Here is a 15,113-nt window from a genome sequence, read left to right as displayed (position 1 = left end):
AGCAGAGATCCACTTCATAGCTTCAGCTTCTCAATCATCAATCCCTCTTCCAGGCTCTCTTAACCTTGTGTTTTATAAAGACAGAGGGAGCATTTGTTGCCCTCACTCCTTGCACGCGTTAAACATGCACAAAAATGTCAAAAATTTGATTTAATTTATCGAGAGATACTTTTGCCGAGATTCACCTGCATCGAGCCCCCTTATTGCCCCACCTGCCCGGCCTACCCGGCCTGCACACACACACGCTTCCAGCGTTCGACAAAAGTAGCGCTCAAAGGGTCGCAAAGACAATCGCAGACAAACGCACAAAAAGCAATGAAACATATTTCGAGTTTTTCCATCGGGCGCAACGACACACAAAAAGACGCCACAGAGGAGGCAACTAAAAGGATTTTTGGTACCACGAGTACCGCAAATTCCGCGCATATTTCGCAATTTCGAAATGTTCCCCGTCGAGCCAAAAAACCAGCCTCAAAAGCCCAAAATCAATCAGACAAAGTTTGCCAACAACGCAAAGCTAAGTTTTATTTCACTGTACGTTTTGTAGCACTCACTCACTCGTTACGTTACGCAATTCTAGTTAACATAACGTATGTAGATAATTAGGAAACATTACGTAACGTAACGTCAATTGACGTGATCGTAATATTACCTTATTCCAATCAACGTTACGACATATGATAAGTTGAAACGTTACGTAACTGACATGATTATTACGTTATTCTATGTAACGTAGTAACGTGCATGTAACGTAGTTTGATTATTGACACTTTCCGCTGTTACATTTTACTTAATGTAATTAACGTAATACATATGTATATACACGCTGTTTCTTACGATATGTTATTAGAATAAAAATTACATTAATTAATATTGTCAATGTTACGTTATTATATTTACCACGTCGTCTTACATAACGTAACGTTAGGTTTTCCACTAAACGTTACGTTAAATTATGTTCTCAATACGTTACGTTACGTTACGTTCTTTACGTCAAATTGAAGCTCGTTTCATTAGCTCACCTTTTACTTTAAGTTGTTTTGCTCATGTGAGATCATAACGTAACGAATACAATTCCCAATTCAATTCAAATATGCATACCAAACACAACCAACCTCATAAACTGCGCTCATAACGTAATGTAATGCCACATTAGGTTACGTAAGTGGAGCTAACCCTAATAAAGTACGAATGGGAGCAATTTCATTTCATTTAAACCCATTTAGCGCACATGTGAGTTTTCTTTGTCTTTTGGTTTTTCGGTTTTGGGAAATGCAAATGCAAATGAGAGATAAAAGCTCTCTGAGCCATAAAATATGTCATATTTTAGCAAAATGTTGCAGCACAAAATTACAATAAACCCATTCGCCACGGCTTCACACACACGCCCACACACACTCTCAACTGGCCCGCTTCTCGTATGGGACACAGTGAGATAACAAGGACAACGCTCCTGCAATTAAGCAAAAGAGTGAATGGGAGGGGGGTGGTTGGAGTGGAGTGGAGTGGAGTGGAGTCTGTCTGTAAAACAATTTCAAAAGTTCCATTATCTATTTGTCCATTAAAGTAGATAGAGTAAAGGATTTGGCTTTCAGCTTAATTGTGGTTTAAGGTTGCGCCTTGAGGTGGGTCGAATTGTGGTTAATAATGTGGTTAGGTTGGTCGAAAATATCTCAAGCTGAATGATATATATTATGGAATTATTCCCTCTCTCTCCCTGTCTCTATCATCCAATCAATGTCTGGTATTATTCAACATATTATGCTAAATTTTTAGCTATAATTAGTGCTAATTTCACAGAATATTATTTTAATTTTGCAATCAGTTCCAGCTAAGCATTGTCCGCTCTCTTTCACTCTTCATCCCTCTCTCTCTCGCTCTATCACCCTGTCAAATGAGGCAAATGCAATCGTATTTTTGGCAAATCAGCCACAAATTTAATGTGCCATTATGTGCATGTGTGTGTGTGTATCTCTCTCTCTCTCTCTCTCTGTGTGTGTGTGTGTGTGTATTTCGTTTTAATTGCTAATGAGAGACACATCATAAAATGAAGCTAGCCCTGGCCGCTCGCAAATCTCTCAATTAGTTTATACAAATGAGTTTACCGCCCGCTCGGGAGTTCGGCATTTGGGCTATTCCCTCAGCTCACACAAACACATGAGCTGCCACGCCCTCTTTGCGGCACAGTGGACGCTGTTCAGAGAATGAATTTTAATTAGATTTTGTTTTTCGCCTGTTGTTTTACGTAAATAAAAACAAATTAAATTTTATCGATAACAAATACAAACGAGCCCTGAAAAAACACGCAGCAAGGGAATACCCATAAACAAGAGCAAAGTCAAATATAAATGAAAACAAACGTAACTTCAGCCAAATTACCATAAAAAAGAGATTTGTTTGTGTTTACACCTCTGGCTGAAGATAAATGAGAATTTCGATTCATTTTCCTGCACAGTTTTCCTCTCCCTCTCTCGCTCTGTCGCCCTCTCGCTATCTCTTTCGCAGGTGTCAAAGTTAATTGCTGAAGTTGCGCCAAGTCGCAATAATTAATATGCTAATAAAAATGCCATTTGACAGCGAGAATGTGTAATAAAGTGTTTGACAGCTGAGGAATGCGGCAAAAGAGGGCTTAAGAGAGCGAGAGAGAGAGAGAAAGAGAAAGAGAGAGAGAGGGCTGTTCTTTGAATGGTATGCAAGCGGCGCAGTCATAATTCGAAATTAAATTTATCATCGACGCAATTAGTGGCCATAAATTAAGCATGGAAATACGAACACACATGCGGGGGAGAATATCTATGTGTGTGTGTGTGTGGTTGCTCCTTTTTGGCCACAAGTGTGAATTATGGGCGCATCCTTTGCCGCAGCATAGCTCTGCTGTGCGCTCTGTCCATCCGGCAGATTAAATTAAATTGTCCTTTTTCATTTCGATACACTTTCGAAACTCGAATGCCCCTGGGGGGCTAGCCTCGACGGCTCGTCAGCTCCATTAAGCCAATAAAGCATTCGTTTCATTGGATTACATATGCTGATGTGCTAGCAGTAGATAGAGAGAGAGAGTGTGAGAGAGAGAGAGTGAGGTGTAGCATCCGGTTACACAAAAATCGGAGCCCACAATTTGCGGCCTGATGAATTGCGCAAATAGTGGGGCCGAAACGTCGACAGTTGTCACTAATTTCGGCAAATACATTTCGTTCAATAATGCGGCGCAGTAAATCATTTTGCAAAAGTTCCCGCTGCGGAACTAGTTCATGTCCGCTCGAGCAGCGTTTGGCCGGGGTAATTACGAGAGGAACTTGGATCTGCTGTCGCCCCAGCGACTGGGACTTAAATGCTCAGATAATCATTTAATCCCGGCACCAGGCGCACTTCGATTAACCGTTTCATGTATTATTCATTAAAGTTCACTTTGCTCTGGCTCTGGCTATCTAGATTTAATAAGCGAATGCAGCGAACCTAATGAACATCCTGTGTTTGGCCGGGACGCGCACTCTGATGCCTCCTTCATTTGGCTTAATTCAAGCAGAAGCGATGCTGATTGTGATGGATAAACTATCGAGACTCATATGTGAATGTGTGTGAGTGTGTGTGTGTGTGGCAGACACACACACGCACACAGTTGGCTGACTTTCAATTGAAATTTCATCTTTGGCATGAACATTGAGTGCCACGCCCACTCCGTTCTGGAAACAGTTGCCAAAATCAGATCTCTTTGAATGATGATATGTGGCTGCAGTTTAGCTTGCTTACCAACACTGTTCCTCCCCCCTCCTGCTGCTCCTTTTAGCGGGCTGACAATGCCACATAACGGCCTATTATCGATTGCCAAGATTTATGTGCCTCTGACATAATTTATTGATGGAACATAAGGCAATCAGGAACGAAAAAAAAGCAGAGAAAACTGAAAAAGGGTTGCCCGCCCATAAATCTCGGTGTTTGTCATAACTGAGCAGAGAGAGAGAGAGAGGAGAGAGAGCGCATCATAGAGACAATGGCTAATGTGGCAACACCTTCAACACAGTGCCACATGCAACATGCCACATGCCACATTCCGCTCGTGTTAAACAAAACCCGCAATCAGCCCGCAAATTTGTTGCATTAGTGTGAAATTAAATTATTGTTTACATGCGCGTAATTATGTTTTGAGAGCACCCCTAGCTCAAGTGCCGGACAACCCTTCGAGCAGCATGCCACAAAAAGCAGCGAGAAAAGTTGTTGCACGACTATAAAAAAGGCAACGCCAGAGGCAACCCTCGACGCAACGCATTACGAGATTCGATTTTAAAATTACAAAGGAAAAATTGCCACGAGTGTGTGCATGAGTGTGCGTGTGTGTGTGTGTGTGTGTGTCTGACTTTCACAGCTAGAGCTAAATGAGCAGGCAGAGGCAGCAGGGAGGCAACCAGGAGTCTGGGTAAAGGCATTTGCATATATGGTCAGCGCAGAGCCCAGAGGTCAATTTCGAAATTTAATCGTATTCAATTTTGAGTGGATTTGTTTTTAATCCTTGCGGCTTTGCATGCAATCACAAGTCGAGACCATAAAGAACAAACACAACAGGCAGATACATAGATGTACATAATATTTGAGCCAGCTTGAGGCCAACAGCTTTAAAGAGCTCGAACTTAGAGCAACCCTCCTCTGACGCAGCCTCAGCCTCAGCCTGCACCCCACCTCCCCCGTTAGCTCTTTGCAATCGGATTTGTGTATTCTTAAAAAAGCAAAAAGAAAGTGCCGCTGGGATCGATTATTACCGTTCAAATTCGAATAAAACGTGCCCTGGCAAGCGGCAGCCCCTAGAGAGAGAGATGGGTAGACTGGGCAAGTGAGAGGACAATGGCAGCATGAAATATTTGCGCAAATCCATCAAGGCGCACTCACAAACAGCATTTCAAGAATTTCGCAGTGCATTCAAATGGAACTCCCAGATTCGCATCTCCATGACAATGCTCCACAAAGAGGCAAACGGCAAAGGCTCAAAAGATTTTCCTGTAGTGTGCAAACTTAATACTTAAATATGCAATACTTTGTAGTTTCCTTAAAGCTGATTAAAATATAGCTAAATAGTTCCTATATATATAATTCTTGAACTAGTATTGCTGCCAACAATTCCAGATGCCAATCCGAATTCCTGCTGACCCAGAGGGGTCACAGAGTGCTCTAAAATTGAAAGCACTTGCCCGCTCTAAGTTTCATTGCGATGATGTCAACCATTGAGCTGAACTATTTAAGCAAATAGATATACGTAGAGAGAGGGGAAGAGCCAAAGAAATATATTCATATAGACATAAATTCCAGTTGTTCTGCCATTTGTGGAGCAAGGACTCTGCTAATGAAGTAATTTATATGAAAATCATGGATTAATATCAGCTGAAGCGGGTGTCTGTGTGTGTGTGTGTGTGTGTGTGTGTGTGTGGAATGTCCACTGAACTGTCGCCAAGTGGCGGCTCAATTGAAGTGGACAAACGTGCGGTCCACTCTAATAGCCGCAGGGTGGCTCTGTTTGCCCGCTCAAGAGTCGCATTCAATTAAACACACAATCTATATGCCAACTTTGACTAGATTAGCTCGATCTCTCAGCCAGCTCCTGCTCCTGCTCCCATCTGTAATTAACATGTTAAATTTCGCCTTGAAATGATTGCTGAAAGATTTCAGCTGTGCTGAAAGAGAGTTTTCTTGTGCGTCAACTTTCGGCTTCGATGAGCAACATTGTTGCGACACTTAAATTTGCATAATCAAAATCAAAAACATGATTTCCATGAGTCTCCTGCTCCTGCTGCTCCTGCTGCTGCTGCTCCTGCTGCTGTTCGTCCTGTCAATATGTACAAACGCACTTAGCCACTTGGAAGCCGCAGTCGTCTTTTCAAAATTATGCAAATTCAATTTGGCAACCCCTCCCCTTCCTCCTCCTCCGGCACTTCTCAAGCAGGTCACCTCTCCACCCCCTGTGACATTTCCGTTCCGAGTTCGAGCAACCCTCGGCAGCAAGTCATAAATTCGAGTAACTGTATTAATATAATTGTTGGCCGTGGCAGGAGCCTGGAGCAGGGGGAGTGTCGCCTCTTCAAATTAGATTTACTCCCATTGAGCAGCGCCCGTGGCTGCTCCACTTTGGGCAAGTCCATTTAACATCGAACCTTCATAATTTAAACTCGTTTCTTATCTCTGCCATATTTTGCAGTTTTTCTCCCGCTTATCCCGGGGCATGATTCATGTTTAGTTGCGAGTCGCAAATCGTTTTATTATGCAGCCTCAATTGCAGCGCTGCGGCTCCTATCCTATAAATAATTAATTTAGATGCTTCGCCTTTGTCCCGGATGCTTATTTATGATGCTCTCCAGCTGCAGGTCGCTTAACTGTTGCTTCCTTCGAGATTTGTGGTCTGTGCGAGGCCATGACTCAAGCTCCATTTAGATACGAGATTAGACTTCATTCGCCCAGCAACTAGTCCAAATTTATGGCTGGCCATAGATACATTTTGTTACTGAGCAAACTTTTCCGTTCTATGCGATGCAGGCAAACAAATAAATATTAATATTTAAAATCGGAAGATTCAAACCCGAAGCTAGAGCCATCAGTCTGATAACATGATTATATTGATAGATACAGATGGATAAATAATGAAATATGTATAGATCAATAGGGCGAGAGAGGGATGAGTAGATATATAGAAAGGTAGATAAATACATAGATAGATAGATATATAAATATATAGATAGACCGATAGATAGATAGATAGATTGATAGATAGATAGATAGATAGATAAATAGATAGATAGATAGATAGATAGATTAGATAGGTATATAGATATAGAGATACGTAGATAGATGAAGAGATAGATAGTTATACATATACATACATACATACACACGTAAGGTTAGATAGGTAGACATATTAATGTATAGAGGTATATAGAAACATAGATAGAATCATAATCAGATGGAAGATGGATAATAAAAGGGAACATAATCATTAAGTTCATTTCATTTTCATCTGCAACTTCACACTTTAAGCCAAGTAGAGCTCAGCTTGGCTCTGTCGCTCTTTCAATCGTGAGCCATTCCAGTGCACATTAAGCTGCCTTAGATATGCACTAAGCAGCTGCTTAAAGTTTCCTTTGACAGCGTCCTCGAGTGAGGTTGGCTCTCATGTTTGGCATTGGCATCGACATTAGCATCGGCATCGGCATTGGCATCGGCATTGGCATTGGCATTGGCATTGGCATTCCATTGATGTGCGCTGGATAATGCGTTTATGGGTTCTGCAGCCGTTAACTGTCCATAAAAGTGCACATTATTGTAATGTTGCACTGTGCTGGATGGCACTTTGAGCCGGGCGGAACGACAGGACGCCCACCTCCGTCCACCTCCGTCCACCGCCGTCCACCGCTGGCGCAGGGACTAATCTGCGGCAGTCGAGACTTGGCCGAGTGCCCGGGAGGCGAGCAGCGGATGTCCTGCTGTTGGACTGGATTAACGTGTGGCACGATTTTTATCATCGAATGGCATTCGATTGGAATGCCTTTTGGCACTGCTCCTCAAGGTATGCAATGGCCATTCTACTTAGCCGTAAGTGCGCTGCCACCCACTCGCCGCTAAGCAGAAGCAGGAGTCGGAGACGGGGGCGAGTCGCATCCATTAGAAGAGCTAAAAATGCCCAAAAGCGTTGCAAATCTTGTTAGCCCTCGCGCAGAGCCCTCAAGTACAGGGCTGGGGGCTGGGCGAGGGGTAGATTGACAAAGAGAAAAGTTCATAAAGCGGCCGCAAATGTCAGCAATAAAAAGATAATCATGATTTACAGCCAGCCTCAATATGTGGCCCGGAATGTCAGTCAAATATGCCGAGAACTTTTTTGCACAGCATTCCAGAAGCGCCATCGAGCAGGAGGAGGCGGCGGCAGCAGGAGGCGGCACTGCGATGCTGTTCGCTGTCAAATGCTCTTGTTCAGCTGTCAAGCGACATTTTATTAGCATATTAATTATAGACACGAGAGCATTTAAACTTTGACACCTGCCGGCGCAGGAGGCGACCCACGAGAGTGGAGAAGTCACCGCAGGGCAGACTCCATTAATCTTGGTTCGAGCTTTGGGCAAGACAAATCGCTTTTTTATGTTAATTGAAGCTTGTTTTTATTGTTTTCCAAAGTTTTTTCTGTTTTTCCCCACTGAGCGCAACAGAGGTGAGTGCGTGGGTGAGATGATGGTCTAGCAGGAGGCTGAGCTGGGCTGCAGCATCCAATTTTCAAGAAGTCTATAATTAGTTTGTTATTACAGAGCTACAAATATAGATAGATGAGACACGAATAAACAGAAGTCAAGAAAAGGACACTTCTTAAGGAGATTGGAAAGAGTGGGAGATCTCGATAGACAGAGAGTAGTAAGTGGAGATAATAGTATATAAGGATATTGAATGAGGGAGCAATAGATTAATATAGCAAACAATAAACGAATTATCAAACTGTTTCCAAAAGCACAGAAGACTATAGCTCGGCTACAACAAAATAATTCTCTTCCAAAAACATATATGGATGATACCTACATACATATATCTAAGTCAGTTTCTCACCTTAATCTAAATCAAAACTCAGTTTGCATTATCAACAACATCACTCAATGGCCCTCCCTTTACATATCTATATTAAGGAAGACTCTGTGTAGTTTCACTTACAAATCCTAGCCCGAATCCAGCCTACAGAACTCAACACACATTGACAATAAAACTTCAGGCCTAACAGCATTTGTCAAAGCATTAGTATACCGCCTATCAATGGGTTTCTCTCTGGGTGATTCTGGGGTCAGCAACAGCTCTACGGCTCTACTCAGATCCACTTTGATTAGCGGCAGCCAGACACAAATATTATTTTACACACATGACGCAGCAGAAGAAGCGGAGCTGAGTTGTGTTTATTGGATTTGGTTCGATTGGCAGGGCGAGAACGGAATGTGGAGGTGTGGAATGTGGAGGTCCCAGGACACTTGGCTCGCATGTCCATCAAAAGGACGCACAGGAAACTCAGCGACTCGCTTGAAAGAAGAGCGCATAAATTATCCTTTTCTTGGGCAAATTTACGCCAGACAAGTGCAAAATAATGTTATGCAATCCAATTTAGACGGCCAGGACATGGACACAGGGCAGGGCAGGGATCTGGACACAGGAAGTTGCACATTCATCACTTTGTGATGAACTCGTGTGCGCATGGAGCTGGAGCTGGAACTGGAACTGGAGCCAAGTGTCAATTTGCAAGGCATTAACTCGACTTGAGAGCGCAGCTAAAAGAAAACACAAAGGATAATCTCCTCTGGCTGGCTATGTGTGTGTGATAAGTGTGGGTGTGTGAGTGTGTGTAAACTTGTGCCACAAATGTTTTCACGCTGTATTCAAGAGAGAGCAACGATTGAGGGGAAAGGGTTAATTACAGCCATCGTTATCTGTCCCATATGAGGCGAGTGTCCTGGCAAATCCTCGGCATGCCGAATGCGTTTACTCTAATTGTGCTGCAACATTTTGCCAGCAAATATGACATATTTTATGGCTCACAGAGGCCTTATCGCTGCTCGACTCCACTAGACTGCGTAATGAAATAGAATTGCTCCCATTTGTACTTTATTAGGGTTAAGTTTGCTTCGTTATTATCACAGATAATCTGTGTAGGTGTGTGTGTGTATGTGTGTGTGTGTGCACTCGTCTGGCTAAAGTTTTCCTGTAACGAATTCTAATTGACTTTTGCTCTAATTTATCGCACTCGCTGAATTCATTTCGTTGCATTTCTCTGCTCGAAATGAAAAACATTTCTCAGTCCATAAAATGCATCGTAAAATCATCCACCTGCAAAACTCACAAAAAAAAAAAAAAAACGGACAGAAAACCCCCAAAAAAAAGTGAAAAAAACACGAGGAAAAATTTGCATAGGAAAATCGTAAAAATTTTCCTCTTTGCCTTTTTCCTTTTTTTTTTTATGCGCACTTTGAGGTGTGACGAAGCGCAGAAAAAACTCCACGACGCCGAAGGAGTTAAGTGCGAGCTGAGCTCAACTTTTGGCTGTCTTCAAAGAACTTTCTGAGCCTGGCTAGAAATTACAGGACGAAATTAGTTAATCCCCGCAATGGCCGGAACGTGAGCGAATTCGGGAGAGAACTTTAAGCAGTTGTCACAAATTTCATGTTGTTGGTGGTAGCTGAAAACACCAGGTGGGGTGAACCTGAGCAGGTGGATGGGGAGAAGGGGGAGGTTGTGTGAGCGGGATATTAGCAAATATTCAAAAATGTCAACGAAGAGTTGAGGCAGATGCAAGCAAATGCTTCACAGGATAATTGTGAAGGTTTAGGAATAGATGAAATATAAAGATTTTGATGGTAATATTTATAAAGATACAAAATATTTATGTATGAATTATAAGAAATAATTGTCTCACTTACTTGGTCAGCCTCGATGTGGAATGTGATGCACAGAGGAGCATTAGATCTTTCCGTTATGAAGTCCATTACATCAATAGATTATGATTATGATCATTTGATCTGCGAAATAAAAGAAGGTTAGGCATTAGATCGATCTGCTGAGTGAGAGAAAAAAGCTTTCTTATCGATTAAGGAAAAGAAATTAGAATTCAGCTTTACTCATTCCATAGACACAGCTATATCTATAATCCAATATTCACATCGGGACTTTTGAGGTAATATAACAAATGGCATTCGACTCGTCTGACCTAGAAACCTGTTCGAATTTCGTTGGCTTGGCTGGCGCAAGTGTTTGGCTTGGCTTGGTTATGCCTTGGGGATTTTCTGTCCCGGTCAGCAGGTTCGGCAGTGCAGACTGGGCACGGGACAGGACAGGACACGGCATGAAGGACACTTCAGATTGCATGGGCAATTGTGGCAGCCGCAATGTTGACGCTGCGGCCTCGTTCGAACTGTCAGTTTTAATAGGGGCGAACGCTTTGATGGCGTTGATGTGCTGCCCGAGCTGCCCGAGCTGGCTGGGCTGGCCGTTCATCGATTCTCGATATCCCGCGGGAGTCGTTTCTAATGAAGGACAACAAACGGCCGAGGGGAGTGGGAGTAGAGTAGGGCAGGCAGGGGCGAGGGTGGGGGCGGGCAGGTCTTTGCTCATTTGCTGAAATTTTGACGCTTTATGAGGTCCCTTTAGTGCTGAGTGTGCGCAAAAATGTAATTGAATGAAGCGCGGAGCGGGGGCAACTGCCAGAGTCGGGGCCAAGGGCCAGGGGTCAGCTGAAGGCGAATTGGTCTAAGGTCAATGCGGAGCCGTGACTTCTTGAAGCCGGCCCATAAAATGTTTGTCTTCCATTAGTCCAACACATGATGACGCATGAAACGAAGTCAAACACAAATGATAATGATGATGACGATGATGGCGATGATAATGATGATGATGTTGCAGTTCAGCAGCAGCTGCTGCTGCTGCTGCTGCATAAAGAAAACACATGACAGAGTTATGAGCAGCTCGATTCGGGCTTTAAAATATATTTGCTGTTCGCAATTCGCGTGACTCGCTGCTCCTGTCATGACTTCGGTCACGAATGCAAACGAACATGGACCGGGGAGGGACTTGCCTCGACTCCACCACAAATCCAAAGCGAACAGAAATATATATTGAAGCTCATGTTACGGGCATCAAACGTTTCGCTCAGCTCGTTCAATAAATCGACGACGACTCGAGCTTCATTTGCCTCTGCCAAATTATATCATGACAACTTATTTTGGCCAAAGAGTAGGGGGAGGGGTAAGGGGCATGGCAGCGTGCTCCACTCAAAGTCCCTCAAGTTCTGTTGCCTTTGCAAAGTTTGAAGTTTGCAGTTTGTCGCTGCAAATGCTAATTAGTTCTTGCCCTGGCAGGAGGCGGCAGCTGAGGCCTGACGTAGCCGGAACTAGCTGCCCGTCACCTGTCACGTGCTCTTCACAAGCTGACACCTGAGCACACGGCCCGAACTTGTCTAATCAAAGATGCTTTCAGTGCTGCTAAAGTTAGTTGGGAACTACAAAGTCTTGCTTCTGCAAAGGCTGCGGCTTTCATATAAGCCTCTTCAGGTCTCAAGGAGGTCCTAGATGAATTGAAAGATTCGAGTGCTTTAAAACTATTGCTTCAGTCAGTTAAAGCTGCTGCTTTGGCTTTTCCTGGTCCTTTTGTGGCCTTTTCCTGCTGTTATCATTGCATTTTATTTGCTGCTGCTGCTGACATTAGCTTGCGCAGACCTTTTCCTGCTGTCGAGAACCTTTCCTTGGGCAGGCACAAATTTCAGCATCTTACGAGCTGCCAATAAAAATGGGAATTCGATTTGACGATGAGGCTGGCGGGTCGTACGACCCGGCCTCGACACTTGGACCTCGGCAAAAGGTCGTCCCATTAAATGTAACTGCACTGTAATTTACATAATTTTCTATTCATTGCATAATTCTGTCAATTTCCAATACATTATAATTTGTTAAGAGAAAGCAACGCTGGGAGCAACCCTCGTAACAAGAAATTATGCAAAATGCACAGAGAGAAAAAACGCCAAAAAAAATGGGAACAAATTACAGAGAGGGGCTCTTATTTGTAATTTGTTTTCGGCTTAAAAAGATTATTTTATGGTGAAAACAGCCCGCGGCCAGGCTCTACAATATGTCCCAAAAAAATGAGAAGAGAATAGAGAGAGGGAGAGGGGTGACTGGTTGGGGAGGAGAGAGATGGAGATGCGACCTGTTAGATAAGACGAAAGATGCTCTAACAAACGGATATGCTCCAATCACGTCGCCATTATAAATGCAAATCAAGTGTCAATATTCGGGCAAACATCGGTTTTCGCACACGGATTTTCATTTGGAAAATTCGCAAATTCGCATCAGGAAAAAATGCAAGTAGCAAATGGAAAGCGGAAAATGGAAAATGCCAAATAGCGAATGGCGAATGCTAAAGTCCGCAGAGCACAAATCAGCAAAGCAAACAACCAAAAATCAATTCGAATCCCAAATGTCAATTCACTCGAACTCTGAAACTAAAGAGAGAAGGAGGGACGGAGAGAGAGAGAGATAGAGAGAGGGAGGGATTCTCACATGGCATACTAATGAGAGGCTCAAGCGTCAATGGAGGGTGAGGAGGCTGCCTATATGAGTATGTTTATACATGGAAAAAGCCTTTTAAATCAGTTAACAAATCTGATATATAGGCAATTATGGTATTTCTTTAGTATTTTCTGTATTGCACTAGCAGCGTGGAGCTGTGAACTGGAGTATTCCCAATCTAGTTTTGTCTGCCAACTAGTGTATAGTTGTTGCCTTCTGTTGGTTATATCCCTGCCAAGATATTTTCCCTGATGAAAATTCAATTCTTATACATCGACATCATTGCTTGCATATAAATGATATTTTCAATTGCTTTCTCTAGTTCAATCTCTCACTCAATGAAAATGTTCATTCATCAAGCAAACAGAAATAATGTATAAACTTTTTCCTCAATTTCCCTCATTTCTGCATCTGTCTCACCTGCCTGCAGCAGCAGCAGCAGCATCGCAGCTCATATTTTCGTTGTCAGAGACTTTGCCCGGAAAAACTCGTGATGAAAAGCTGCAGAGTTCATTAAAGCGTGTCGCAGCTTTATCGCCAACTGGGGAGCCATAAGCCAAACTTCTGTTACACTTTTCGCTCTGCCACTTATCGCTTTTCATATTCAAATATCCGTCTCTTCTGCCCACCCCCGCTCTCGCACTGAGGTAATTAATCATTCGCGCTGCTACAAGAGTGAAAAAAATGTCTCTCGAGATAATGTCAACATAAATTGTTTTGGCAATTTCTAACAATTTTCCTCGCATTATTTATGAACTTTTTTCTTGTCGCATTTAAAGCTGACTGAAATTAGCCTTTGTCAGTGGGCGTGGCACACTCGAGGGCAGCAATCCGAGTTGGAGTTGGAGTTGGAGTTGGAGTTGGAGATGGAGTCGGAGTTGGCGTCGCTCGCTCTTCATTTTGAGGCATTCAATTTGACGTGTTGACTTTGGCCTTTGGCCAGTTCGCTTGCTGTGCAAACAAGGACATGCGGACGGACACACACACAATCCTTGAGCTCGTTTAGCCTCAATTCGTGGCAGCCCCGCCCCAGGTCTACGCCTACCCCACCTCCCCTGCTCGGACTGTGAATGCGGCATTTAATGAGCCTGTCAGCAGTCAGTTTATTCAGTCGGCTGCACAGGGCTCAGCTGCTTGCATATTCAGCCGGTAGGGGGGTTGAGTGGGAGTTGTCCTTGCCTTGTCACGGCTTGCCAACCCCCTTTGCTTGTCCTGTGGTCAGCTGTAATCACAAAGTTTAATGAATGGATTAGACCAGGGCTAAAGTTGTGGGCGGCTGCTGGTTGCTGCGCATTGTGGGCTTAGCTTGAGCGCAGCAAAAGGGTGTGAAAGGTTAGAGAAAGTTATTTATAACAGGCATACATATAGTATTATTGATCAATGGGTGGAGAGAGAGAGAGAGAGAGAGAGAGAGAGAGGGAGAGGGAGAGCAAGTGATTGAGAGAGTAAAGAGGTAGATCGACTGGGAATGAGAGAAATTGAGAAAGAGAGAAAAAGCAAGACAATCAGTTAAATTAGATTAATCGAATCAAGACTTATAGACATGTATTATGGCATATATAAGCATGTGATAATATGCGAGGGTTGTCTGATTCTTTCATCAACTTAATTCCGAAATTTAGCTCTCTCTGTGCTCCCATCTGGATTCTGTCTTATTTTGAGTTTTCCAAATTATGCTAACTCAATTTTAAGACACTTCCGTTTCGGCACGCGAACAGCGCTGCAGCCACGCCCCTTTCTGACAGCAGAGTGGTTGAAATTAAAGGCGTCGCAATGGTGGGTCAATGAATTCAGATTTAAAATATATTTCTGTGAATATATGTATCTAATTTATTTATAACTACAATCTTTTATTTCACACTCTGACTCTTTGATTAATGTTTCGCATGTCACATGAGAGCATTTCATATGGAAAGCTTCATTTATTAGCGGAAATTATTCTAACGCGCTGACAAGACAAAAAAGGAATGCAATTCATAATCTTCTGTTCTCCTTTCAACATTTAATTGCAAGTTAAATAGTTAACGTGATAACTGATGCAGAACAGTCCTCAGCTCATTA

At 43.1% G+C, this 15,113-nt stretch overlaps 2 protein-coding genes across 2 annotated transcripts in view; one reads left to right on the top strand and one right to left on the bottom strand.

Annotated features, from left to right (window-relative positions):
* trh (PAS domain-containing protein trachealess) overlaps positions 1 to 10,511 on the bottom strand; it is a 67,539-nt gene extending 57,028 nt beyond the window's left edge. Inside the window, exon 1 of the mRNA XM_089259989.1 lies at positions 10,413 to 10,511. Within this exon, the coding sequence (XP_089116115.1) occupies positions 10,413 to 10,453 (41 nt within the window). The 5' untranslated portion in view covers positions 10,454 to 10,511. The remainder of the gene's footprint in view (positions 1 to 10,412) is intronic.
* LOC108658398 (kunitz-type serine protease inhibitor 7) overlaps positions 1 to 15,113 on the top strand; it is a 192,817-nt gene that overhangs the window by 77,992 nt on the left and 99,712 nt on the right. The window lies entirely within an intron of this gene.

The sequence above is a fragment of the Drosophila navojoa genome, chromosome 4 (assembly GCF_054131105.1).
Source record: "Drosophila navojoa isolate 15081-1374.11 chromosome 4, UAZ_NAV_1.0, whole genome shotgun sequence".
Lineage (NCBI taxonomy): Eukaryota > Metazoa > Arthropoda > Insecta > Diptera > Drosophilidae > Drosophila > Drosophila navojoa.
This window is presented reverse-complemented; position numbering and strand designations above follow the sequence as displayed.